General features: G+C 49.6%; 10 protein-coding genes across 10 annotated transcripts; 5 read left to right on the top strand and 5 right to left on the bottom strand.

The window, feature by feature from the left end:
• Nucleotides 1-1,786: 1,786 nt before the first annotated feature.
• F9C07_2279700 (structural maintenance of chromosome protein) lies at nucleotides 1,787-8,433 on the bottom strand. Its single transcript, XM_071510386.1, has 7 exons — nucleotides 8,199-8,433; nucleotides 8,049-8,142; nucleotides 5,023-7,996; nucleotides 4,664-4,971; nucleotides 4,230-4,596; nucleotides 2,761-4,160; nucleotides 1,787-2,638 (listed from the first exon to the last, which is right to left on the bottom strand). Exons 1-6 carry the CDS (start codon nucleotides 8,227-8,229, stop codon nucleotides 4,143-4,145), a joined length of 3,792 nt encoding a protein of 1,263 aa, XP_071365877.1. The 5' UTR covers nucleotides 8,230-8,433; the 3' UTR covers nucleotides 1,787-2,638; nucleotides 2,761-4,142.
• A 25-nt stretch (nucleotides 8,434-8,458) lies between these two features.
• On the bottom strand, nucleotides 8,459-10,091 carry F9C07_1098506 (uncharacterized protein). The gene is made up of 2 exons (XM_071507537.1): nucleotides 9,720-10,091; nucleotides 8,459-9,566 (listed from the first exon to the last, which is right to left on the bottom strand). Exon 2 carries the CDS (start codon nucleotides 9,556-9,558, stop codon nucleotides 8,689-8,691), a length of 870 nt encoding a protein of 289 aa, XP_071365876.1. The 5' UTR covers nucleotides 9,559-9,566; nucleotides 9,720-10,091; the 3' UTR covers nucleotides 8,459-8,688.
• A 5-nt stretch (nucleotides 10,092-10,096) lies between these two features.
• On the top strand, nucleotides 10,097-11,085 carry F9C07_1461 (putative pyruvate dehydrogenase complex component Pdx1; the record flags this gene model as incomplete). Its single annotated transcript, XM_041288187.1, has 2 exons — nucleotides 10,097-10,175; nucleotides 10,289-11,085. 2 exons carry the CDS (start codon nucleotides 10,097-10,099, stop codon nucleotides 11,083-11,085), a joined length of 876 nt encoding a protein of 291 aa, XP_041140538.1.
• An 851-nt stretch (nucleotides 11,086-11,936) lies between these two features.
• On the bottom strand, nucleotides 11,937-13,054 carry F9C07_1460 (putative aldo/keto reductase; the record flags this gene model as incomplete). Its single annotated transcript, XM_041288178.1, has 3 exons — nucleotides 11,937-12,399; nucleotides 12,448-12,856; nucleotides 12,928-13,054. The coding sequence occupies 3 exons, from the start codon at nucleotides 13,052-13,054 to the stop codon at nucleotides 11,937-11,939; spliced, it is 999 nt and encodes a 332-aa protein (XP_041140539.1).
• Nucleotides 13,055-13,627: 573 nt separating this feature from the next.
• Nucleotides 13,628-14,689, top strand: F9C07_1459 (putative epoxide hydrolase; the record flags this gene model as incomplete). Its single annotated transcript, XM_041284002.1, has 1 exon — nucleotides 13,628-14,689. The coding sequence occupies one exon, from the start codon at nucleotides 13,628-13,630 to the stop codon at nucleotides 14,687-14,689; it is 1,062 nt and encodes a 353-aa protein (XP_041140540.1).
• Nucleotides 14,690-15,822: 1,133 nt separating this feature from the next.
• Nucleotides 15,823-17,843, bottom strand: F9C07_1458 (anaphase promoting complex protein; the record flags this gene model as incomplete). Its single annotated transcript, XM_041288179.1, has 4 exons — nucleotides 15,823-16,587; nucleotides 16,645-17,225; nucleotides 17,284-17,411; nucleotides 17,515-17,843. The coding sequence occupies 4 exons, from the start codon at nucleotides 17,841-17,843 to the stop codon at nucleotides 15,823-15,825; spliced, it is 1,803 nt and encodes a 600-aa protein (XP_041140541.1).
• Nucleotides 17,844-19,804: 1,961 nt separating this feature from the next.
• F9C07_1457 (aminopeptidase I zinc metalloprotease) lies at nucleotides 19,805-21,598 on the top strand (the record flags this gene model as incomplete). Its single annotated transcript, XM_041288169.1, has 6 exons — nucleotides 19,805-19,880; nucleotides 19,942-20,003; nucleotides 20,053-20,154; nucleotides 20,236-20,371; nucleotides 20,423-20,515; nucleotides 20,571-21,598. The coding sequence occupies 6 exons, from the start codon at nucleotides 19,805-19,807 to the stop codon at nucleotides 21,596-21,598; spliced, it is 1,497 nt and encodes a 498-aa protein (XP_041140542.1).
• A 466-nt stretch (nucleotides 21,599-22,064) lies between these two features.
• F9C07_1456 (uncharacterized protein) lies at nucleotides 22,065-23,147 on the top strand (the record flags this gene model as incomplete). The annotated part of the gene is made up of 2 exons (XM_041288170.1): nucleotides 22,065-22,279; nucleotides 22,370-23,147. The coding sequence occupies 2 exons, from the start codon at nucleotides 22,065-22,067 to the stop codon at nucleotides 23,145-23,147; spliced, it is 993 nt and encodes a 330-aa protein (XP_041140543.1).
• A 316-nt stretch (nucleotides 23,148-23,463) lies between these two features.
• On the bottom strand, nucleotides 23,464-24,502 carry F9C07_2279693 (ATP-dependent Clp protease, proteolytic subunit ClpP; the record flags this gene model as incomplete). The annotated part of the gene is made up of 5 exons (XM_041288180.1): nucleotides 23,464-23,888; nucleotides 23,975-24,116; nucleotides 24,185-24,210; nucleotides 24,266-24,284; nucleotides 24,344-24,502. The coding sequence occupies 5 exons, from the start codon at nucleotides 24,500-24,502 to the stop codon at nucleotides 23,464-23,466; spliced, it is 771 nt and encodes a 256-aa protein (XP_041140544.1).
• Nucleotides 24,503-24,747: 245 nt separating this feature from the next.
• F9C07_1454 (uncharacterized protein) lies at nucleotides 24,748-26,028 on the top strand (the record flags this gene model as incomplete). The annotated part of the gene is made up of 1 exon (XM_041283998.1): nucleotides 24,748-26,028. The coding sequence occupies one exon, from the start codon at nucleotides 24,748-24,750 to the stop codon at nucleotides 26,026-26,028; it is 1,281 nt and encodes a 426-aa protein (XP_041140545.1).
• Between the last annotated feature and the right edge of the window lie 4 nt (nucleotides 26,029-26,032).

The following is a 26,032-nucleotide window of genomic DNA, read 5'->3' as shown; positions in this document are numbered from 1 at the left end:
TATTATACGATGAGGAAGAACAATACCCTTATTGGAGTACGCGGCCAAGAGTGAAAAAAGTACGAATTCTAAATGAACAATGGGTCATGTCAACACGACTGTGGCTGTTACAATTGACAAACTAATGCAAGGAAAACAAATATCTACAGAAGATCGAAGCCACCAACTATACACCTAAACTTTCATTATTCTATAAATGGGGACAGGGCTCCATACTTGTGCATGACTAGGACATCATTTCCCAAAAAGAGAAAGCGAAGGCTGAGGCTGCTCATGGCGCCAAATGCTGCCAAGTCACACCAGAAGCATAGATGATGTCGTGTTTACAGATATAGGGATGAATGACGTGCTGTATTCCCAACGCCTGACAGCTTGGTGGCCTGAATTACATTCCTTATTTGGCTGATGATCAAATGAATGATTCAGGCCGTGGGAACGGAAGCGGCCTGCACCGACACTACTGTATATTCCCATTATTTCGCCAAAAGTAACCATGGCCTGGACCATTCTGAACTGCTAGTGTGTTCTGTTTCGTTGATAGGCGAAGACCAGGCAAGCCTCATGGACCAACACCAATAGGAGAGTGGTTGAGTCCAACTCTAATCAGACTATGTTTGGTCAACGGAAGGATGATCTTCGAGTTCGGGTTCTGACACAGTGGTAACCCAAGTTAGTGTGTGACTCTGAGATTACGCATGAACATCCTCGACTGGCCGAGTTGACGAGAGTCCTACAATCAACAGTAGGACTCACACACACAGTAGGAAAGACATTGTGGTTCGGCGCCACTTCTACCAATCATATAGCCCGTTATTTGTCTGGAACAGCCCATCTGACACGATAGTGCGTGCTTTGACTTTCCCAAAGGATTGTCCTCGAATTTCCGCAGCACTGATGCCCTATTCTAAATGGGCGTCACATGGTCCAGGGAAGATCTGAACGTCAACTCGAATGGAAGGAGACTAACGCGGCCTGTTTCTAGTTTCTCCACAAGGCCCGCTCCATGGTCCGGTAATGGCGCCGGAGATCCTTTCAAACAGCGGCTAAAACCTTTCCTTCATTTGAGACGTTATGAAAGTCCCTCGACTTGAGCTGCTGGGCATGCTATGTTCTGGAACTATTACCCGCCAGTGGGATTAACCCCTTTCGTACCGGATCAACGTCAGTTGGGTTCGAGGCGTTACCTCCACCAAGACCCTGTACGAAGATTGGACATCAAAGTCACAGCTTGACCGCCGATCGCTTCAATAAAGTTCACCCAAAAACGATAGCAACTCGAAAATGTTGAAATGGGGGACGATGCAGGAGGACCCTTTGAGTCTTGACGTGTGTGATAGATGCTGTTCTTGGTCAGTAAAACCCAAAGGCCCGAGCGTAGCCGAACATTTATTCTTACAGTGAACGATACAGACTGCAGTTAGTTCTCTTGTTCCAAGGGTATTTGGGGGGGAGACATCAGTTGTTTCACCGTCCCACGGAGAAGATATCCGGTTATCACCATTGGGTACGCTCATCTCCGGCCAAACCCCGATTGACATTTATGTATTAAATCTTCTCAGCTGAAAAACTAAAGGGGAGAGAAAAAGCAACATGGGGTCCTGGACAGGTTACACTAATTTAGTAGCTATCTAACCATGGTACGCTGTCGAAGTACGGTGGCACTCGGAAGATTCCTGCAGATGGTGGCCAGGGGGTTAAGCCAAATGGCAAACCAAACAGTAAATACCTCCTCGCCTTTGCGGGGAAAGTCGATGGTGATTGCTTCGCTTTCATCAACATCCATCCACTTTTTTTCTTTTTTTTTTTTTTTTGTTTTCATACTTGCTTCGATCGATGGACGGGTGGCAAGTCTGGGTTATTACTACGATGTTATGACAGGGGAGTCAAGGGCATCAAGACAGCCACGTACGCAAGCACCGAATGGTGGCCATACTGAGAGCTACCGGGGATGTGACACTCTGCAGGATGGCTTGCAGATATAGGAGACCCGAGCGACACCATAGTAACGTTACTGGCAGAGCTTGGGCACTTATGGTGTCTTGCCAGATATTGTTGGGTATTTCCAACGGTGTTCATAGAATGTCAGTCAATACGCGACAAAACTTACAATCACTTCATCTTCTGATAGTATGGTTATCAGCAGCACTAGAGCTGCCTGAGCACCGGCAGAAATCGATTCATCTATTGGGGCCTGGATACCTGTATTCTGGCCCTCAAGTCTGAGCCAACTTATTGGCCGGTGGATTTATGAGATATCGAACACACTAACACAGATCGTCGTGCTTCCACACCGACCATTCGATGAATAACCTCCTGGTTATTGTCGTTGCACTAGCTTAACGATGAATCCCGCTAGTACGGACGCAACTGGTAGCTGCATCCTTATCGAGAGTACGAAGTACAGATGACATTCAATACTTAATTTATCCCACAGTACACTATTGCTGATATTGATGCAAATCTCCTGTCTATCCGCGCTTTGACCCCTACCGACTCTCAACTGACGATGACAGCCCGTCATTGCCAATGGAGAACATGACTGACAGCCACGCACTTCTCTCTGTACAGTGCTGTGTACATGATTCAAAGCGTTGCTTTAGCCATGAAATCCTTCGCCGATACTTACTGTAATTCAACCCTAGATTCGGCGGTTCTCAGCACAAAACTCTATCTCTGAAGATCGACCTCGCACTGATCTGCGTTCATTAAAAACGCGTATCCGGGGAAGACGATCTTCTGCCTTGGAAATGGGAGGCTCACCATATGAAACAGTACTAGAACTCAAGAGACCACCCCCACAAGGACTGTTCTCGCTCTGGGAGTTACTCGACTTGAAATCCTCATTAGTCGATTCTGGTAGTATTCCGTAACGCGGATTACATCCAGGTGGATCTCATCTCATAATCAATGTGTCTAGCTAGGTTGTATCCGGATTTGCGATGCATACGGTCGCCAATTCCGCTCCACTCGGCGCATACAGAGTAGGTTACTCCCTACAGAAAAAAAGCGCGACTTCCATGCACCCCTACTAGATTGAATAAGTGCGCAACCACTCGGATGGCGAACCCCCAAGCTCCACTGGCTCATCTCTTACAGAAGTGGGCCCTGCCTCTCCATACATAGCAACAATCTACAACCGCTTTGTGGCTGACGCCTACCCAGCTGGCAGGATTTCGACGGCCACAACCGATCAATGATCTAAAATGCCTGCCCTCCATTGATCGAGCGCCGATCCGACGGACACGGAAAACAGGCAACCGGAATGTAAGTTTCCATAGTCTATTGATTCTCGACCCAGACTGTCGGGTCTACCCTTTCACATTTCCGTGGAGAGAACTTTTCCTCCCACCCATTTCGCCTTCAAGTACCCACCCTTTCAGCTCTTATCTTCTTTTTTTTTTTCGCCCCCAATCACCCAAGTTCCAAATGGGGTCGCCGAAACGATATTGCCATAATTGGCAGTCTGGGATCGTCTTTCGTTTGCCATTAGTATATCGACGGTTCGCGCTTGTGCTCGTATGCATGGACTTGGGAATTCCAGATAACCCATTACATTGCAAGATACCTATACATAGGAGGTTGGGGTTCTACCTCCCGAATGTGTTGTGCAGCATCCCGAACTGTCATAAAGTAAGGAGAGTAACTACATACTGCAATAGGATCCGCTTTTCATGTAACCGCATATGTCCGTCGAGGGAATATACCTTGGATGGCAACCTTCGTAGCAAGCTGAAACGACCACGTTATGCTCCGGATGAAATCCAAAGCCTGGACCCAGGCCCTCCACGCAACGCAATCTGTGCCTTTCTAATGTCACGGGAGGATCCAAAACTATTGAATAGTTAACCGGTCGGCAAACGTCCGTGTCAAAAGTGGAGACTGCGAGGCTTTTAAGGGGGAAATTGCGGCTTTGGGACTCCGTATGGAGTATGAAACCCCATGGACCAGATTAGTTTCGCTACTGTGCACTGCCACTGTACATCAAAGAAAGCAAATCAATTGCCTACAGCGAACCATTATTCCGTTGCAAGAACCAGTAATATCGTAGCTATGGACCACGAAGGAAGAAGATCAAGAACTATTCTACATATCATTCAGAAAGGACTGTTTCCCCTGAAGGCAAATATACCAGTCCGAGTCGTCTAATTATATTTCCGGAGCTGCAAGAGGAACCACAAGTCAATAGCCGCGCCACATGTTAACCGAGGGGAGAGACAGGTAAAACTCACATCAAGGGTCAAGGATTTACTGCTGTTCTCCGTCTGATCTCGGTAAATTCCAACCAAGGCCTCACTGTTCTGGAAGAGACCAGTCTTCAAACTGATGACGATAAACTGCATACCCGGAGCAGCGTGATCATGAATGTAGTTCGCAATCCGAGCGACATTAGTGTTGTCGAGGGCAGCATCAACTTCGTCTAGCACGAAGAACGGTGATGGCTGGTACGAATGGATGGCAAATAGGAGAGCCAAGGCCGCCATGGTTTTCTCACCACCAGAGAGGTGCTCCATGTCTCGGAAACGCTTAAGCGGTGGCATGGCATGGTACTTGATACCATCAAGATATGGCTCATCTGAATCCTCGATGTCCAGATACCTATCGAGTGGTAATGTCTCATCAGCATAGGCGCAGATTAAACGTACACGAAATACCCGTAACTTACGCTTGTCCACCTAATGGATAGTTGCTACTCTTTGTCAAGTCGCGATAGATGGGCTGGATTTGCTCCGATATGTGAGTGAACGCCTTGTTGAACAGCTCTGATCGTTGGCGCATCACTTCCTCGAAGTCCTCTTTGGTCTTTCGGGCGTGTTTTCGTGATTCATCAAAGTCTTTCTCTGTGCTTCGGAGTTTGTTCTCGACACTCTCCAGCCGTTCCATTGCACGGGTATTGGGAGCCATTTTGTCAAGTTCACTATTCAAAGACCGAATTTTATCTAGTAACTCCTCTTCAAGCTTCTCGTCAGACTCCTAGTGGGAAGTTAGTATGTATTCTGGAACGGCATAGATAGCATTGCTCACCTCCTTGAGTGTTTCGCCCAGAGAGTCGAAATCAACCTCAATACCATAGTCCTGAACAGTGAAAGCGCCGTCAGCGCCACCATTCGCGTCTTCATCAACATCCATTGCGTCAGGGTCAGCTGCCTGTACAAGCTCATCAATAGGAAGCTGGTCTAGCGGGTTTGATCCCTCGGTCAATGGGACGTCAATATCCTCAAGTTTGCAGCGCCGAAGAAGAGCGTATCGGCTGGATGAGTTACGCTGGACCTCTGCTTCCAATGCATTTACATTCTTCAAGGTAGCTTCCACATCTCTGCTGCGTCTTTGAAGCTCTCTACGATGTTGTGTGAGGTTCTCGGCGGATTGTGCGTAAGATTCCTTCTGCTGCTCGAGACGCTCACGAAGAATTTCGAGCTCCGCGTTATACTCGTCCAGTTGGTTACGAATGCCCTCTTGTTCTTGTTTGAGCTCTTCGATCATATCCTGGTCACGATGGTGTTGAGTTTGCAGACTGGCAATTCGATCAAGAGTGGCCTGGAGACGCTGCTTCTCAAAACTGAGCTGATTCTCAATTCTGCTCTTTTGGGTTGTGAACTCAAGTTTCTTCTGGGCAGCCTCTTCATGCAGGGATCCCTGTTGAACTTCATATTCACGAATGTTGCTGTACCCAAGGCGCTTGCAGAATTTACGATAGACCTCATCTTCAACGTTGCTGACGGTTTCTTGCGATGTTGTGATTGTCTGTTCAAGCTCCGCCAGTTCTTCCTGCTTCTCCACGTACTTGGGCTTCACCTCCTCGAGCTGGCGCTTAACAAAGTCCAATTCAGTGTGCTTGCTTTGAAGATTCCTCTCAAGCGCCTTGAGCTCCTCTTGGGCATACGCTAAGCGCTGTTCAAGACCAACCAGCTCTCCTTGTAGCGTTTCTTCTTCGGTACCCCGGCGGTGGCCCTTGGGCAGATTGGCAAGGTCGGCCATCAATTTGTCCTTGAGTTTGAATAGATTCTCTACCTCGGAATCTTCCCAGCGCTTCGAGTTCTGCTGAGGGCCTCGGCCACCAGTCATCAGGCCGCCCTTGTGGATCACTGTACCGTCGAGAGTGACGGCCTTCGCATCCACATGTTTTTCGTAGCAGAGATACTTGGCTGTCGCCAAGTCATCACACACAATGGCGTTTCCGCATGCGTAGCTGATAGCCCTGGACACGGAGTCATCATAATCCACTGTTTCAATCGCTGGGCGCATTCCTCTGTGCATTCCCTTTAGGTTAGAATTGAATGCCTTAACTTGAATAGTTTCCAAAGGAATAAAGGTAGCCTGGCCGGCTCTCTGATCACGAAGATGCTGGATACACTCCTTGGCAGTTTTCTCGTTGTCAACAACAATAGCATCAAAGTGACGGCCAAGAACAGTGCTAACAGCGTCGGCGTATTTTTTCTGTTTCGGCTTGCATAGGTCACTGACGCGGCCTTTTACACCAGGGAAGATACGCTTCAAGGTCGAGATCAGCTCCTTTGTTCTGATCTCCCTCTCAGTCTGCTTCTTGCCGTCATCAGCTTCAAGAAGTTTCTTCAAGACAACTTGTAGCTTCTCCTCAAGTTCAGTCCTCATCTGCGAAACACGCAGCCGCTCGGAAGTGAGTGCGTTCAGCTCCTTCTTCTTGCGTTCGATGTCCTTAGATGTAGTTTTGACCGTATCCTTGATGGACGACCTACGCTCAGTCAATGAGCGTGTATCCGATTCTAAAGTCTTGAGCTGCCACTCGGTACTTTCAAACTTGCTTTTAAGGCTGTTGTGGGCTTCGGCTTCAGTCTTCATTTGGCGCCGTAGATTGTCGAGGTTCAACTGCTCCGCAGACGATCGCTTGTTGACTTCCTCTTTCAGTTTGTTGTATTCTTGCTGATCAGCCTCGCTCAGTTGAACGCCTTGTTTGGTCATTGTCTTTTGCCACTCTGCTTCCCACTGAGATTGTGCCTTTTCAACGACTTTAAGGTCTTTCTCGAGACGCTTGACATTGGCCGACTGCGAGTCTCGCTCCTTGCCAATCTCTGCGATTCGAGAGGCAAATCGTTCTACTTTTTTCATAGTAATGTCGACTTTCTCGTCAATCGGGACCAAGTCATTGGCGGCTTCCTCGATATCCTTCTCTTTCTTCGCGATGTTTTTCTCGGCCTTTGCTACCTCTCGACCAACGCCCGCGTGCTCCCTCTTAGCATCCTCGACGTTCTTTTCGTACTTCTCAACGCCCCGACGATACTCCTTGAGTTCATCTTGGTACTTCAAGATCTCTGCACTGGAATCGTCGATCATGCGCTGGAAATGGAAGAGCTTCCAGAGGATGTGAGTGATGATAGCTTGGTCGCGCTCCTCCGCTTTACGAGCATAATTCTCGGCCTCCCGCTTCTGTTCTTGGTATTGCTTGATCTCGGAATTGATGGCTCGCCGACGATTAAGCTGGACTGTCTGTTGCTCCGCTGCCTCCTCTGCCTCCGCTTTGAGACGCTCGTACTCAGCCTTGTATTCGAGGCTCCCAGAGATCTGCTCAATCAGCCGGGTAAGATCTTTTGGTGATTGTGACGCGATCGCCTCCACATCACCCTGGAAGACCAAGAAGTTGCGCGCTCTAATCAAGATATTCTCCGCCTCAAGCGCCTCGTTATATTGCTGCGCGGTCACGATGCGGTTGTTGATACGGTATTCGCTGACTCCCTGGCTCGTAATCGATCGTCGCCATTGTTGCTCCTCGCCGGCATCATCCTCGTAGACTGCCATAACCCATGCTGTTTTAGGATCATTCGATCCGCTAGGGTCTTGTGATTGTTCGCCGTCAACTCCATCTTCGGCGTGATCCTGTCCGTTCGGTTCTTCGTCGATAACATTACCATCAGCATCGAGTTTCGAGGTGCGCAGGACACGACCGCGGTAGACAAGATCGCGAAGGTTCGTAGATCGCAAGTGAGAAGACTTAATTCCTAGCACAAAGGAAATAGCATCCATCCTAGTATGGTCAGCGCACGTACGTTTCCAGTCGGGGATGCGGAGAAGCGCACGAGTTGGACTTTCCGGACCCGTTGGGCCCGATAATAGAAGTGAAATAGGCATCGCCGAAAAGAAGGGTATGGTGTCCCTTGTATGATTTGAAGTCTGTGTGCCAGTCAGTAATCAAGTATGTATCATGACCTTCCGAAAGCGCTGCATACTAAAAAGCTCGAGCCTGATGAGCTTCCCCATCTTGCGACAAGGCAGTCGCTTTTCGGCGACCGCGGTTGCAAGTCTGGAAAGGTAAAGCGAAGCGTTGAGAACTGCCTCAGGCGACCCAGAGACTCTGGGGTAAACGACAACTGACCGTCGGGTGTTTGGAGGGGCCCGCGCGATAGTGATCTGGAAGTCGCGTCACAGACAATTACAAGGACGCGCCTGTGGTCACGTGCCACGGATAATACAACCATGATGTCGTCTCACTCTTGTTGTTTACTTAGATTATGCTCGGTACTGCTACATTTTGTAGAAGAATTGGTTTTATTTATACATGGGAATCTGTTGTACAAGGACAGATCGAGACGCTTCATAAGTTCAGGATGCAAAAAGGTCCCAATCAAGGGGACCAAGAACAATACCAGTATTAGACATCTTCAGAATGAATATCACAATCAGATGGCCCACAGCAGATCAACTTGATCAGCCAGCCATCTAACGCCTATAACTGACCGGATTGCCAATCACAAGAAAGTCCTGCGATACGAATCCCGCAGAATCCATCCTCATAACACCCTTTTGACCTTCCACTTCCAAGAGGATGAAGTCTTCCTGTGTAAACAATTGCCGAACAGATCGGAATAGTCTCCAAAGGAGCATGCTCGTCTTCTTTAAAGGCGCTTTGAAGAAGCTCACGTTCCCATTTTGAGCGGCCTCTGCATGCTGCATGCGAGCCACAGAGTCATGCGTCACAACTAGCCGACGAGAAAACGCTACTTGATGGGGTAAAGCATCGAACTCAAATGGCTTCTTGAAAGGAATGAAGCTCCGAACAGTGAAGCGGAGATATGTCTGTCCGTTAGATTGAACGGCATTGACTGCTTTGATCAGCCGTCCAGTTTTGAAGAGGAACACGGTACCCATGACGCTCATCATGACGCAGATACCGCCAAAAAGAGCCTGCTGCCACATTGGAAGAGGTATTATCGGATCGCGAAAGACAACGTTGGAGTTGTATACGGAATAAGCGAAGCAAAACGCTGAAATGCCGTAGGCACCTAGAACATAGCTGCGATGTGATGGCGCTTGGAAAAGTAATACCTGTCCCTCTTTCGCGACCTTTCGCTCTAATTTTCCGAAACCCTCTGCTCGTCGTCCAGCAAATTTCAGGCTTTGCTCGGTTTGCGGAGGCGCTTTGAATTGCGGAGGGCTATACTGTGGCTTGACTTTAACCGCGGCCTTTGTTCGAACAGCGCTTGAAGTGAAGTATCTCCAAGTTGGGCTTGACACCGACGATCCGGGGGTCATAAAGGTCCTGGGACATTGCAGCGAAAATGCCCGGAAAGCAAAAGATCTTGCAAACATTATGGGGCCTAGTTCAAGGCATACTGTCAATTAGCATTAGAATACATAGAGGGATCAAATACAGGACGGAAATCGCAGAATGCCGGGCGGTGATTGGCCTCCGACATTGCATACAACCTAGAGCTAGGCAATTAAAAGGAACAATAGGAAAATGGACTTACCGATAGTTCAATGGAGAACTCCGATAGCTCTCAGTAACTGTGACGGACTTGGAGTCCGGTCGTCTCCGCGGCAGAAAAATGTTCCCGTCCGGGCGGCCGGTGAAGCTCCCAACAACCTCAACGTCTCTACAAGGTCGGTCTCACCTTTTGCAGTCGAATCCAGCGTTTATGTCTTCTTACAATTAGCTTTAGATCGCGATATCGCCTCGAGTCACACGATCCACTTGGGATTCTGTGCGGCCCCATCGACGTGGTGGTGGGTTCTTGATCGTTCCTGTCCCTAGTCCGCCGAATCCAATTACAGCACGGGAGTATCATACGACCGGAGAAAGCACACGACCCAGATCTTATAAAGGGAGATCTTTGTATATCTAGAAATGGCCTCCAGCTTCACTGTGCGCCAAATTCCGGCCGTGCTCGCCAGACGGCAACCACGCGTACTCGGTACTACAAGACGTAAGTTGCCCGCGGGATATCAAAATGAGGGAGATTCTTTCGCAAAAGACGCTTGGAATATATACACCTTCCGAGACCTGTACGCTGACATCGCTTTTGGCCGCTCTATCTAGGCCTGGCATCTTCTTCTGCCGTTCAGACCCAGAACCCCGCCTACCCGCTGTACCCATCCGTTATCCAGCTCCTTCACGAGAAGGGCATTCCAGATTCGGAAGTTTCAAAGATCCCAGCGTCTGGTCCCAAGGGCCGTCTTCTCAAGGGCGACGTCCTCGCCTACCTCGGCTCCATCCCGGCTGATTATCCCGCCACCCAGCAAGCCCGGTTTGATAAGCTTGCCCACCTCGACCTGAGCAACATCAAGATCGCCGCACCGCCCAAGCCCGCTGAGCCACAGCCAGTGGCCGAGGAGCCAGTCGCTAGACCTCCACCAACTACCTCCGTAGCCGTCTCGATCTCCCTGGCTACTGTCCTGTCCGTCCAGAAGAAGATCCAAGAGACTTTGGGTGTTAACGTACCTCTTGCGACATTCCTCGCCCGTGCTACCGACCTGGCCAACGACGACCTTCCCCGTTCGTCTCGCGAGAAGCAGTCCGCCGACGAGCTGTTCGATGAGGTTCTCGGCGCAAAGCCCATCCAGACATCCCGGGGCGATTACGTTCCTGAGTTGAACGTAGTTGAGGCGCCCTCCGCCGTTCAGCCGGCCAAGCCTGTTAAGGAAGACATCATCGATATTCTCAGCGGCAAGGTCTCCAAAGCTGTTCCCCGGCCCTCGGTGGTGGAGGCTCCGGCCGGTAGCGCCGCCAATGTCTTTAGTCTGACTGTTCCTGTTGAAGAGGAGAAGAGAGCTAGGGTTTTCTTAGACCGTGTCAAGGCTCTTTTGACGGTTGAGCCTGGAAGGCTAGTTCTATAAATCTTCAATCCATATTGTGAGTTCTAAGAGAATGCGTAGAAGCATGTCATCGGGTCATCTGGGCTAATGTTCTATAACCAGTGTAGCATAAGTAATGAAATCGGTCCCAATATGGTTTGGGGCGTATCTCCAATCTAGAGACCATCGGAGGTTGTGTTTTTATATCATATATACACCTATACGAACCGGAATTTTTCTACTGATTTGAACTCTCCTCATCACACTGCTTTAGTAAGGGTACTCAGTGCTGTGTTGCATTATAGGCTGTAGCTCAGGGGACATTTGGTGGCTACCCTGGTATTCTTAAGGCCATCTCTCTGGGTATCTCTGAGATCTTCCCACGCCCAATTACATTATTAACGCGACACAGGAATGGGTGTGAGACGTCTCGAAGTGGACAATAAAAAGTTGATGATTATTGTTAAACCAGCTGGATGCTATAACTGCATGAATTAAAACTACGAGTCTTGCCATCTCTTGGGAGAATATCTATAGTTTAATTGTTATTCTTTCTTCTAAAAATTCCATGAACATCTCCAAACCGGTCACTTACTTTGCCGCTGCATAGTTAGGGCTGGCCCCCTTTCAATGGTTCAGTCGGTTTCTTGTTTGCGTCTTGCTGTAAGACTGTTACGAGTGTATTATAATAATGAACGTAGTTTCTCATTCTCTGAAAGGATAAAAATCGATAGTTCGCTATGTCTTGACATGGAATCTACATTGTATACAACCCACCCGCCTGTAGGGAAGCCACAATGACACAATACGAACTATAAAAAGCAAAAGTTTACATAAACACATACAGCCTCCATTCTTGATACATTAGCCAGCTCAGACACAATCCTCATAGCCTACGTATTAGTCGGGATGATCTCGGGGTATCGTCCACCAGCTGGGGTGAACTTTTCCAAAATCGCATCAATCTCCGCCATCTCTTCGTCCGTGATGTCGATAAGCTTACTGTTCTCCTCCACCCGGTCTGCTGTTGTCGCACCGGGAATCGGAATAATAGTCGGCATCCCCGGACGCCTGGATAGCGTTCTCGTCCAGTTAATAGCCAGCTGTGCTGGTGTGCAGTCCTTTTTCTTCGCGATCTCCTCCACCTTCTCGACCAGCTGCATATTCTTCTCGAAGTTACTCTGCTGGAAGCGGGGGAAGTTGAGGGAGAGCAGCAGCGAGTCCTTTGGAAGGTCGTCAAACTTCTTGAACTGGCCGGTTAACATGCCTCGGCCAATGGGCGAGTAGGCGATGATTGGGATCCCATATTGAGCGCATGCCGCAGCGACACCATTCTCCAAGATGTCGGTAGTGAACCTGACTCAGTCAACATACGCAGCCATGGACTCGATCCAGGTAACTTACAAGGAGAGTTCGGCCTCTACCGCGACCACCTTGGTGTGTTTGACGGCTTCATGAATGGTCTCAGCCCGCACCTCTGACAGGGCGATGCCCCCGATCTTTCCAGTCTGGACATACTCCCTATCGATCAAATCAAAGGTGACATCCATCGGCACAGCTGGGTCGCGGCGACCGAATTCAAACATGTCAATCTTTTGTTTGCGGCCCTTTAACTGAGCAATGCAGTTATCCAGACTTCTGCGAGTGTTCTCCGGAGAGGCGTCTACCTGGTGAGTCTGGGGGTTCAAACCACCCTTGATGTTCAGAACGATTTTATCGGCATCTTCTGGATACTTCTCAAGGTACCGTTCCAGGAGCACGAGACTATTGTAATCAGGGGATCCGTAGAATTCGCCACCATTCCAACAGTTACCTGGAGTTACAGTAGTTAGTTACCGAGGATGAAAAGGGACCAGTTGGCTACCTGCCAAGGGATTAACATACTTCCATTATGGATAGCGGTGCGCATAGCCTCGAAGGCCTGATCCTGAGACGGTGGCGTCGCTCGCCAAGTCAATCCCATCAGACCAAAGCCAATGGGGCCTACTTCCTTGCCCACAATCTCGGGCATCTTCGTCTGGTGGAGGTGTGCACTGATGAAACTTTGAAGTCGTTGCAATTTGTGATCATGGGTTTTAACACCATTTCGACAGCCATATCCTCCTTTTTATATCTCAGAGAGGAACTCCCCATTCAAGAGCAGAACGAGGAGTTACCGGCGTTTGACCGGCGTTGAGTATAAGCTGCATAAATCCGACGTTTAATCCCGAGAGATTGACATCCCTTTCCGGTCGACGATGTGAACAAGGTTGATGTCAGCGGGCGGCAGGACATGATAAGACTGGTTTATGCAGAGCGACTAATATTACTCATTGCTATAGTGGTTGAGTTAGATTGGATCGTGTTGCACGATTCAGTGAGGGGCAGTGCTTACCTACTCGGTAGTACTTTAGTACGTATACATATTAAATCTCACCCCACCTGATCGCCCCCATTTTGATCACCCCGAGGACTTTTAACCGAAGGATTGAGGGGATAACACATAAGTAACCTCGTGTGTCTAAGGCCATCAAACAAGCAACGCAGAAAGACTGAGGGTTCACAAATCGGCGAGACTCTGAACTCCCGACGATCACATATCATTATGGTAGCCATCACCGACCACAACGTCGTCTACGCGGACGGCAAAAAGATCCACTACCTAGCAGCAGGCCCTGCAAATGGCCCTCTGGTTCTCTTTATCCATGGCTGGCCAGGCAGCGCGATCACCTGGAAGGCGCAAATCGATGCCTTCGCATCCGTGGGGTTCCGCGCGATTGCCCCTGATATGCCAGGCTATGGGCAGTCGACTGCCCGCCGCGTGGCCGATGACTACTGTCAAGAGGCCATCGTAGAGGGCATGTTAGCTTTGCTAGCCGACACAGGCCGCGATGCAGCGATCTGGGTCGGCCACGACTGGGGCGCAGGCGTCACATCCTCCGTTGCGACGCAACACCCCGAGGTGGTTAAAGCGTTGGTGAATATGTCTGTGCCGTTCCACACTATCGAGCGCGGCTGGCAGGGCTTCCTTCCCTATGTGAACCGCGAGCTCTACCCAGCGGACGAATACGAGTTCGGCCAGTGGGACTATATGAAGAACTGGGAGGAGAACTTCGAAAAAACCGTCGAATGGTTCGACAGTGACATTGCAGGAATGTGCAAAGCTTCATTGCAACCATCCACGCCCCCATCTAGCCGTTTTGCCCCACTGTTCGCCACCGTGCGCAAGAGCGGATGGATGGGCGGGGCGCCAAAGCCCCCGAGTGTGGAGATGACAGGGCCTCCGGTGCTCCCTGCGGAGGTCTTCGACTCTTTTGTTCAGGATATGCAGAGAACCGGCTTCTGGGCCGGATCTGCGTACTACCTTCACCATGCGCGGAACGCGGAATACAATGGAAAGCGCGAGGGGAAGTTGGACCAACCAGTCCTGTTTATCCATGACGCCAGGGATGTGATATGTGATACCATAACGTCTCGCCTTGTCGAGCCGATGAGAGAGAACTGTAGTAATTTGACTGAGGTTACGATCGACGCAGGACACTTTGCGCAGTATGAAAAGCCGGAAGAGGTACACGCCGCCATTTTCAGGTTCATTGTGGAAGAGCTGCCGAGTGAGTGGCCTGGATTTTGGACTGCCGGGTATACTAAGAAGAAGTCGGTTCTGTGAGCTGTATCACACTGGGAACTTCTGTCATGTCAACACTGGAGTATATTAGGACTTGGCAAGTACCAAATTTATTTAAGCTTTGCAGAGACCATTGGTGTGAGGATTTAGATAGGGTTGTTTCGATTAGTTCCACTGAAAGTTTATCCAGGGCCCGGGAGCCATGGTAATAGGACATGATCGGATTTGTGTTGTGTGAAATGAGAAGGAGGATGATTTCGTTAATCTAATACTTGTAGACAGAAAGCTGGCACTCGCTGTTACCTATTAAGCCAGCATTCTATTGTTAGTCCTTAGGCATAGAATAGAAAGTTAGCCAGAAAAACGTTGCAAGCAAAATGGATATAGATCACATATTAGCGCAGTACAATCTAATCAAAGCTATTTCGCTACTCGGGCTACTGTACATATATACGCGAGCGTCTACTTCAGATCCATATTGGCAGATTTCATTCTTATTATTCGTAGAACAATGGTCAATACGGCTTCATATTGCAAGTGTCTCCGGAGTGGATGAGACCCTGGAATATAGCGAACTAAGCAAAGCCCTCATTTAATAAGTCATCTCATCATCAATCCTGCCAGGAAAAAAGAAGAACAGAAGAAGGTACATATAATGCGACAATGCAAGGTGAGAGAACTCGAGGTTTTCCAACCACTTGTCGTGATGAGCAAACGCCGTAATTGGCCACCTTTCAAAACACCATAAGCGCCGTCGCTTACATTTAGTGCACGGAGGGATGCGGGACTGATTGTGAAAGGCCAGTGGCCTAGTAATGGAAACAAAGTCGGTTGATGTAAATCAAAAGAAGTGGCGCACTAGAAACGTAGACATAGTGGCGAAGGCGCGAACAACACGAATAAGGCCAACGGTACATGACAAAATATTGTGATCAAATGCTGGGACACAAAGCGCCTCGCAAATAAGCGCCTGTCAAATGCCGTAAACCCACAAAATGCGAGAGATGCCAATTAAACCGTGATAACCCTTCCCCCTCGGACCGACCAAGGAAATCCCCAGGATCGAAATAACGCCAAAATCCGTGAACGCCGTGTCTAATGCATATCGAAAACCCTTTGCGGGGAATGTTAAAGATGCCGTAGCACTAAGGTCATCAAATATATCGATCGTAATATCACCGGATGGTGCCCCATTCCGCCAACTTGCTGCCTTCACGCCCTTGGTCTCTCCCGGACCTCTTGTTAAAAATCTTCCAAAACCTCAAAGTCTCATCACCAGCACCCGTAACGACCGTTTGGCCATCGGGGCTCATTGCCAGATACAGGACACGGAACGTATGCCCCGTTAATGATACGATCTGTTCCATACGTGGATACTTCCAGATTACAATCTGATTCTGACTGTAGCCGTGTGTGCTGATAATTTCGTCCGAATTCTTCGACCAGGCTAGGTTGCAGACTTGACTGCCCGTGTCAACCTCTTTGATCAACGATCCAGTCGAGGTATTCCAGAACTTGATAGTCCGATCGGCCGTTCCACCACCCGAAGCAAGCAAATGATGCTGATGAGGTGACCAGGTAATCGCTTTGACAGCGGCCGTGTGGTCAGAAAAGCGATAGAGGGGCGTCTCGTTTAGCTTATCCCACACCAAAAGCTTGTTATCGTTGCCACCCGAAGCCAACTGACCGTCTTCTGTATTCCATCGGAGACCGCAGACTTCTTGCTTATGGCCAGAAAGTCGCCGGAGGTATTGATCTGGAGAGCGCACATCTCGGTGATAGATGAGGCGATCTCGCGAGCCAGATGTAAGGATGTGGTCATTCCAAGCCAGGGCACCTACACGATTGGTATGGCCAATCATCGTTCGTAGACGGCGACATCGCTCTGCATCCCAGATCTGCACAAGTCCCTTCCCAGTCCCTATAGCAAGATGTGTACCCTGTGCGTGTCTCCGTTAGTCCCCGCGCCAATGCAGTGATAAACTTTAATGACTCACCCTCTGAATCCAGTTAACGCTCGTGACGGTGTCGTCTCTTAGCTCACATAACTTAGTGACCGTTCCGCTTTGCGAATTCCACATATAGACGGAGTTTCCAAGGCCAACACCTAATACGTTACTACTCCCCCAATCCACCAGATTTAGGTAAAAATCATCTTGCAAGTCAGGTGCGTCCAGTACCTTGTATGGTACTTTGTTGACATAACGTGGTTGTTTGCGGGGGGTCTCAAGGATGCGTTGACTATCATAGCGTATCGGTGATAGACTATAGAGCTCTGATCGAACATTGAGGTTGGGGCCATGTTGACTCCGGGGGGTTTTAGAAGGGGTGGGATGTGCAGATCCACGTGGGGAGGCGTAGTTGAAGAGGTTCTTGTGGGGTGTCGACGGTGTTATGCTTGCTGGAGGAAGATTTGACACATGCGACGGTGGGGTATGGGAGCGAGTCTTTTCATTGATACCATTACCGAGGCCCAGCAAAGGATCCGGTGATAATGATTCTAGGTCAGCTTGCGGGACAGTACTGCCGAACAGCTCGCTCCGCAGGACTCGCGAGTACATCCTGTTTGCTTCTTCCGCTGGAAAAGATTTTAGCCAAAGTTTCATTTCATAAACGTGGAAAAGTTGCGGACTAACTTTTTTGAAAATGAAGCTCCGAATGCGGCGCACGCTTTTTCGATTTCGAAGGTGTAGAGGGACACCCGTCCTCGTGGAGCAAACTGTAGGTTGCTTGGAGGTCCTGCCCCTCCCGGTTCGGGATAAATCTACACAGGAGTTTAGCAATAGATCGACCGGACATCCTAGGTTAGGCGCAGGAGAACTGTAGGACGATGGTGGGCAAATCTGAGAAGGATTGTCGTTACTGACCTGTCGCCATATACTCGCTGCCTTTTCCGACTGGGACTGGTCCCGGGTGTTCTCTCACGAGGGCGCCCAGCGTCCTCATAGTCCTTTAGAGCCTTCGCAAGCGCCTCCGGGTCAATAGCCTCCGAGCCATGTCGGCTTTTCTGTTGCCTCCCTAGCGAATCAGGATAAAAAATGGTCTTTTTTGATGGCATGCTGGGAGGCGTCCTTGACCCAGGCGGGGATGCGAGGTTCAATGCATTGGCGGCAGTCCCCGATGGTTTCGCACGTGAAGCATTTCTTCTTGCGCTGCGGGTGGCAACCGTATTTGTGTCGTGGATGTTGTCGCCCATGCTTCTGGCGGGGTGGTTGATCTCGCCTGGTTCAAATGGCGGTCGAAGGAGGGATGGACTTTGGCCAATCTGGGTAATGCGACAGTCGCCAATGTCGGATCGCAAAGTGTATGGTAGTATATAGAAGATCAATTGTGAAAGCGCTTGTAAGATGGTAGATTTGGAAGATATTTTGTGTTTCCCGTCAATCGGATCGCTTCACGGCGCCTTTTTGGTGAATGAATCGGTTGACGACAGCCAAACCCTTCTCCGCTCCGAACAGTAATCCAGATAAAGTAGAGGTCAGGCGGCTTAAGAGCGACGATAAGTAAATAGATAGTACCTCTCACCAGACTGAATGCTGATTGAAGATATTCAAGCAACTTGTGGAGGTCATTTGAGGCGGCCCCGACCACCGTCTGGTGAGGAATGGGATGTTGAAACAGCACTGAAGGTTGGATCCAAGGGCTGGTGATTGGGGCCCTCTTGGGGTGACGGAGTTTCGAAGGGGAATCCCTCCCAGTCACGCGTCGGCTGCGCTAAGCCTATCTGGGTCGTTGGAGGCTGTCACGTTTTTTTGCTTTCTTTAGCTTGAGGTTCTTTTTCTTCAGTTGTCTCAAGTTGTTATTCTCGGCTCAAATCTAGAAGAGACCGATCTTTCACTCTTGTAGTTGGTCTGGAGTCCTTTCAATCTGATACATTGTGGTGGTGCTCTACATATGTTTTGTCACCCTTAACGCTGGGACTGATTAGATAGATCATCCCGTGCAACATAGTGCACTGTTACCTGTACTACGGAGAACATGTTCTTGTTTACCCCACGACAACTACACTGTTGGCAAGGTCACTCAGCACCATAAATACTTATAATAGACGGCCACTTTTCTTTCTTTCTTATGATGCGTTTTTCTAATCGGGCGACAAATTATTGATGTCTCAAAAAACACGCGACTCGACCGACGCGACCGATTCCATGAATGATTGGATCAGCGTCAATCGATAGCTAATTCAAGGTGCCACTTTTTCGGGCTTCCTCGCGACCGCCCTCATGACACGCGCCTGAACGCGCGAGGGAAAAGCTTGGACCACAGCAAGAAGGAGAGTTTTCAGCCAAAGAAATAATCACTTACTTCTCCCTTTCCGCGTCGATCCCAGTGGACACCTCCCCAAGCATAACGGCTTTCCATTGTCTCCCATGCTTTTCACTTTGGGTTCGTTTTCTCAAACAAGATCCTGGCCTCTTAATTTACTTCACACACTCAAGCACTTGCTGAGCCTCCCCCAAGCTCATTAAAACGTTCGTTCAACTGTTATTGGTTAATCTTATCGATACCATAGCCCCATCTTGTCGCCGATTTGCCCCAAGCTTGCTGACTTGAAGAGGAAGAACCCCTCTATGTCATTTCATCAATAGTCTAATCAATTAGTATCTAGCCGATCAAAGGTTGCTACTATACAAGTTATGAAGAGACACGTAGAGTATGGAATACATATCAAATGTCTAAAAGCCCATGACAGGCGCTGTGGTGGATTGTTATAGAGGAGAGTTTGACCTGTCATGTTGCAGACATGACTCAGGAAGACACAGTGCATTGTTCATGTCTCATGCATGGTATTTTACTGCCTGTGCAAGAGAGGGTCTTTAGATGCTCCATGTACGGAGTACCGTACTACATACTGGTATTGCGCATCTTCATCAAATCGACCTGTCAAGTCCGAAGACAATCTGACGAGTACAGTTTTTCAGTATCCACCACTCCAGAAGATGGAGTATATAGATACTATAAGAGTACAGAGTATTAGTATCCAGTCTGAATCCGAATTAGGGTTGAGGATGGTTCGGGCCCCATAAACCGAAGCTTAGTGCCTTACCGCCAAGACCAGCCATGATCTCATGCCTTCAGAAACCCTCTCCGTCTCCGCAATTTCATCTCCAACAAAAACAACCACCCAGATCTACTTAGCTCGCGGGGTACCCAAAAATGACTTCGAAAATCGCCCAAAATTTGAAGCAGCCGGCTCTGGACTTCTTGTCCTTTGTCAATGCTTCCCCCACTCGTAACTAGCTCCCTTCCTATTTGCGCTCTTGGTCCACTTATCTAACTCCGGCCAAATTCAGCCTTCCACGCTGTCCAATCGGCAAAGGAACTTCTGTCAAAGGCTGGCTTCCAGGAGATCAAGGTATGCGACTCCATTTCAGTGTTAACTAAAATAATAACTGTGTCTTCAGGAGAAAGATTCTTGGTCCTCCACTTGTCGTCCCGGTGGAAAGTATTACCTGACCCGTAATAGCTCAACCATTGTGGCTTTCGCTATCGGCAAGAAATGGAAGGTATATACAGATAACAATCCGCACCTGTTCAGCTTTCCCCTCTTTGAGACTGCAATGCTAACAGTTATTAATGAGAACTAGCCTGGAAACCCGATATCTATGATCGGTGCCCACACGGACTCTCCCGTGTTGAGGATCAAGCCTGTCAGCAACAAGCGCGGCGAAGGCTTCGTTCAAGTTGGCGTGGAGACCTACGGTGGCGGCATTTGGCACACCTGTAATGAAGTTGTCCATCCTCTGCCGTGCGTTGCATACTAATAAGTTCTAGGGTTCGACCGTGACTTGGGTGTCGCAGGCCGGGCTATGGTACGGACCGGTGACGGCTCCATTGTGCAGAAGTTGGTCAAGATCGACCGGCCGAGTATGGTTTCCGCGGAACATTGACTTGGATAATATGTGACTGACATCTTTCGCAGTTCTCCGAATCCCGACCTTGGCTATCCACCTTGATCGCCAGGAGACTTTTGCTTTCAATAAGGAGACCCAATTGTTCCCTATCGCAGGCCTTGTCGCTGCTGAGCTGAACCGCACTGCTGATTCTACTGCAACTGGCGAAAAGACCGCGGCAAACAACGAAACGGAGAAAGGAGACTTTGCTCCACTAAAATCAGTAACCGAGCGTCATCACCCCTACTTGGTGGAGCTTATTGCTGCCGAAGCAGGAGTTAAGCCGGACGACATCTTGGACTTTGAGATGATCTTGTTCGACACTCAGAAGTCTTGCCTTGGTGGCTTGCTGGAGGAGTTCGTTTTCTCGCCCCGTCTGGATAACCTGAACAGCTCGTTCTGTGCCACTGTTGGACTAATCGACTCCGTTGCCGATGCGTCGGCGCTGGACGATGAACCGTCCATTCGTCTCATTGCGTTATTCGATCACGAAGAGATCGGCAGCCGTACCGCACAGGGAGCTGACTCAAATGTGCTTCCGGCAATTATCCGTCGCCTGTCTGTTCTACCTTCTTCCACATCTGGCAATGAAGACTTGGCTACTGCTTTCGAGGAGACTTTGTCGACTTCATTCCTCCTCTCTGCGGACATGGCTCATGCTGTCCACCCTAACTACGCTGCTAAGTACGAGAATGATCACCGACCGGAGATCAACAAGGGTCCTGTGATCAAGATCAACGCCAATGCTCGCTACGCGACGAACTCCCCTGGCATTGTCCTACTTCAGGAGGTTGCACGCAAGGCAGCAGAAGACGGTGGAGAAGGCGTTCCTCTCCAACTCTTCGTCGTTCGCAACGACTCCAGCTGCGGAAGCACAATTGGTCCCATGTTGTCCGCTGCGCTTGGTGCCCGCACGCTGGACTTGGGTAACCCACAGCTAAGCATGCACAGTATCCGGGAGACTGGTGGTACATATGATGTTGGGCATTCTATTCGGTTGTTCACTAGCTTCTTCAAGCATTACTCCAACACGTCAAAGACAATCTTTGTTGACTGAAGCGTTGGTTACTTGTGTAGATAGGTATCTATAGAAAATTGATTGTCTATAGAGCTCAGAACGACTCTCTTGGGGCCAGACCATCAGTAAATCGGAAGTAAGAACTGTAATACAGGGCTAGAGACCTCGCAGACAATTAAAGCCTAAATAAAGTTATTAGAAACTTTGACATAGGCCAGTTGGCAACTGTGCCAACGGCCGAGACCATGCGATCACCAAAGCTACTGGGCGGAGTCGCAATGTGGAGCGTTAAGTGACTTGGAGTCCACCGGAAATTTGGGGCAGTTGGGGGCTTTCGGACCGAGAAAGGCCCGCGCACATGACTCCCCATTATCGTCTCCCCGACATCACAGTCTACCTCGAGGATAGTGGCACCTCACTCTCTCCAGGTCTGCAGTGGCGGCCTCTACCTGTTCGCCCAAATCATCAGTTCATGTAGATGCCATTTATGCCCTCATGACCCCCTATGACAACTCCGGATGTCTATCGAGATGCGGAATACATCGCTGACGTATCCGGCATCCCGTATGGAAGCGTCGCGGACCTCACTAGGCCGCAGTCTGGTGATGAAAGTCGCTTCAAGAAACTGCAGTCGGCAGCGAAGGTCGCCTTTATCGATCGGTTACTCCGCGATCTCGATATCCTGATTTACTGCCAGCTATCTGCACTGTATTACATGGAGTGAGTCCCGCCTAGTTGTTGGACTGTAGACGTCACTTCGGGCAAGCCTGCCAACTCATTCCGATGCTGACTGGGTTCTGCCTTTTGTAGTTGCTCAATCATACTTTTTGCATTACGTGCTATTGTGCAACTGATATTCTTCACTCCTAAGGCACCACCATTTGACCCGACGCGGAATCAACCATTCATCGGGGCTATCTTCGTCAGTAATGTGTTCTGTATGATTCACCACAAGTTTTTCGGTCAACCAGAGGCTGGAGAAGCAACGAGAGGCTATCTGCATGGGGGATTGTTGATAGACTTTATTGGACAAAAGGCTCCCGTCTCAGTAGCCCGGCTTCTCCTGTCGGACTTGCTTGTGCTGGTCCTTGACCTGGTGATGCTAGGTCTGATTGTTGAACGGGTGAAGACGACTGAAGCGACTGCTCCTGTATCCACTATACCGGGTGTAATAGAGACGCCCAGCGATCAGGATCATGATTCCGAGGAGCGCGGCGTTCTTCGAAACGGCTCGGCCCAGCCTTCCGGCGATGACATAGAGCTTAATGAGATGCGTCCACGCGATGAGCATGCAGATATTAGTACGGACGAGCAATTGGAGCGAACGGAGCTGCTGGCGGATCCTTCAGAAAGCGGACGTGTATCTGGCGCCAGGAATAACCACGCCATGGATACCTTTGCGTCAGGAGAAGCAGTGATCATGGACCTTGGTATCTTTAACATCATCCGGGATCAATGGCGTTATAGTCCGGCTGTGGCAAGGCGAACTTCGGCTTATATGCCCTCCGACCAGACGGCTACCTTTCTTCGAGAACGCTTTGGACTGCAGGTCAACTCCGAGGGACGCCTCGAGAGGGTAGCGACATGATCCGTTTTACTTCTTTTGTCTTGCACGTATCGACCTTGGGTCCATATTGTCTGTAATACATGTAAATATTATATCAATACATAACAAATTCTGAATACTCTCGATGCTCCAAAATATCTTACATCTAGTAGAATTTAGGTGGGAGTGTTTGCCAAAAGCGTCGGGCGATCTCAACAAGTCGAAAGACATTAGACACAGTCATATCCACAGTTGAACATAGCATCTAAAGCAGCAAAATACATAACAAGTCATCCTAATATTACATAGCAACAAGGGTATGCTATTTACCAAACAAGAAAAAGAAGAAATAAAGCCTCTAAGGAGCCGGTGGCTTCTCATCCCCTTCACCCCTTTCCTCTTTTGACCTAACCCTGCGATCCAGAATCTCATCGACAATACCCATCTCCAACGCCTCCTGAGCCCCCATGAAGTAGTCTCTCTCCATAAGCTTCTCAATCTCATCCAGCGACAACTCCTTCTTCCCCGTCAAGTGACGCTTATAAATCTTATTGAGCTGCTCCCGAACCCGCAGGATCTCCTTCGCATGAATAGCAATGTCAGTCGCCTGTCCAAAGTACCCGCCCGACGGCTGGTGTATCATGATCGACGAATGGGGCAGGCAGTAACGTTTGCCGGGGTGCCCGCCGCAAAGAAGAAGGGAGCCCATGGACGCGGCCTGGCCGACGCAAATGGTGCTCACGGGAGAGGCAATATAGGTCATTGTATCATAGATGGCAAGGCCTGTCGAACCGTTAGACCATTGTTATATCATCTCGCACTATACAAAATCCATAATGTAGCGTTGCCCGGGGGATGGAAACACGAACCTGCTGTGACCGAGCCTCCGGGGGAGTTGATATACAAGTGGATTGGCTTCTGGGGGTTATCGGCTTCCAGGAAGAGCAGTTGGGCGACAATAGACGCCGACATGGTTTCGTCTACTTCGCCGTTTAGACATATTATGCGTTCCTGGGGAGATTGGTCAGTCTGCAGTCGTTTTGGGGGTGGTTTGGTGTGTGTAACTCTCGAATTGGTACCTTTAGAAGTCTGGAGAAGATATCATCTATGAGATGTGGTTAATCCTGTTGATTTGCTTTATTGCGTCGTAGTCAACGTACATGTGTGCCAGCCTCCTCCCTGAAATACAATTAGTCAGACTTTCCTGGAATCTAAGCAGTGAAGTCAAGGGAACTTACTACTGTCTCCGTTACAAATGGCGTGGGAGTCCAGCCCCGCGGCGGACTGCCCTTTGATAGTGACGGGACAGAGCTGGTGAAGCTCCGCGACAGGACCGGAAGGACAGAAGAACGAGGGAAGAAGCGACATAGTCGCTGTAATGATCGACTAGGGTTCATTCTGAGAAGATTATCTACCGACAGACAGATTTTTGTCACTATCGAGGAAAGAATGGAAGCGAAGACAACCGTACTCCGATCGCATCTGAGCAGAAGGTCCGCCGCCAAGCATCGGAGCTTGAACAGCATGGAAGCGGTTTAGCGCCGCGGATTGTGGAGTTTAGTTTCTTTGGGTTTGGAAGGGTAACCAACTCTCTCTCACTTATCTGATCTTCCCATTCATCTTCTTCTTCGCGAAGCACACCATGGAGTGCCTTCACGGCCGTATTTCGTACGCCTCATGGCGTCTAAGGGTCTTTCAACGGCTTTTCTTATCCTCTACGGAACTCAATGGTCGGAGAACCGTCTCGAGACGTGCAGTCCACCCAACCACTCCGAACGGACCACAATTCCAGCACCCCGAATACCCAAGGGAACCGGGCCAACATGACGACGTAGAGTCCAGTGAAGCAGAGGAGCCTCGACTCTCGGAAACCCTCCCCCAATCGCCATTGATGAAGACTGTGCACCCCAACCTCGAGAAGAAACACAAGAAGCGTGCCCCAAAACCTGAAGACCTGGAAGACCTCCGCCGGAACCCCTGGGCAATGGCCTTGGCCACACCTCCACGGATGTGCTCTGCAACAGGAACACGCACTCCTAGGGCATTTCTGAGCGACTGGGGGATGCTTAAACGGCCCGGGTCCGGAGGCCTATGGTTCATGCCCCTTGGGCTACTGAGACAGGAAGTGGCCGCTGCTGCCGCCAAAAATAAATCGTTGCGACACGGCGACCCTAAAGCTCTGCCGGTGGCTTTTATGGACAAGAGCATACGGCACCTTGCGATACGACTCGTGGACCGTCTCCCGCTGTTGAAAAGAATGAATTCGCTTTTGGCGTCGCACGTGTACGGGACGAGGTCGCCTGTTGCGCGCCTATTCCCCTATCGGTGGAAACATCCTCACGGGCCTTTTACTATTAAGGAAGAGAAACAGATCATCTGGCGGGAAGATATGCCTGACTTTGTGCTGTCAAGAATGAGGGCGGATGTGGTCAAGAAACTTAAAAAGGCCTGTAATAAGTATAAAAGATTGGATGCTACTAACCGCGTCTGGACGGCTATTGACCTCAATGAGTATTCCGAGGCAGCTATTCTGGAAGAGTTAAAGAGGGTGGAGCCCTTCACGCGCATGGAATGCGGTGCGGTGTTGGTTATGGGCACTCTCATTAACAGCCAGACTGGGGTGATCGAATTAGTCTCACAAGATAAAGCAACATTCAATGCTGTGGGGACACTCCCTGAATATCTTGCGTTGCCGCATCTCCCATCCAAAGTACCTGTGTTTGAACTTGCGCAGCTTTTCTCCGAGAAGGAGTTAGAGGAGATTCGGGGTTATGATCCGCGCTTCGAGAGTCCAGCTTTGTATTTTAGGCCGAATGACAAGATCACGGTTAACGCGATGCTGTCGTTATGGAAGCTGAAGGGATTTCTCAGGCATGACTCGGCTGGCGAGACTCCAGGCGACAATGATGGGTCGCAGCCGTGATCTT

This window comes from Aspergillus flavus, chromosome 1, assembly GCF_009017415.1.
Source record: "Aspergillus flavus chromosome 1, complete sequence".
Lineage (NCBI taxonomy): Eukaryota > Fungi > Ascomycota > Eurotiomycetes > Eurotiales > Aspergillaceae > Aspergillus > Aspergillus flavus.
Note: the sequence above shows the minus strand (reverse complement) of the source record. Positions and strands in the feature narration are given on the sequence as shown.

What these genes read in the sequence shown, in the direction of transcription:
- F9C07_2279700 (XM_071510386.1), bottom strand. Translation starts at nt 8,229, where the DNA reads ATGGGGAAGCTCATCAGGCTCGAGCTTTTTA. An exon ending in CATCAGGCTCGAGCTTTTTA is followed by an intron (nt 8,143 to 8,198) that starts GTATGCAGCGCT and finishes ACTGGCACACAG; the next exon opens with ACTTCAAATCATACAAGGGA. An exon ending in GGGTCCGGAAAGTCCAACTC is followed by an intron (nt 7,997 to 8,048) that starts GTGCGCTTCTCC and finishes TGACCATACTAG; the next exon opens with GATGGATGCTATTTCCTTTG.
- F9C07_1098506 (XM_071507537.1), bottom strand. Translation starts at nt 9,558, where the DNA reads ATGTTTGCAAGATCTTTTGCTTTCCGGGCATTTTCGCTGCAATGTCCC.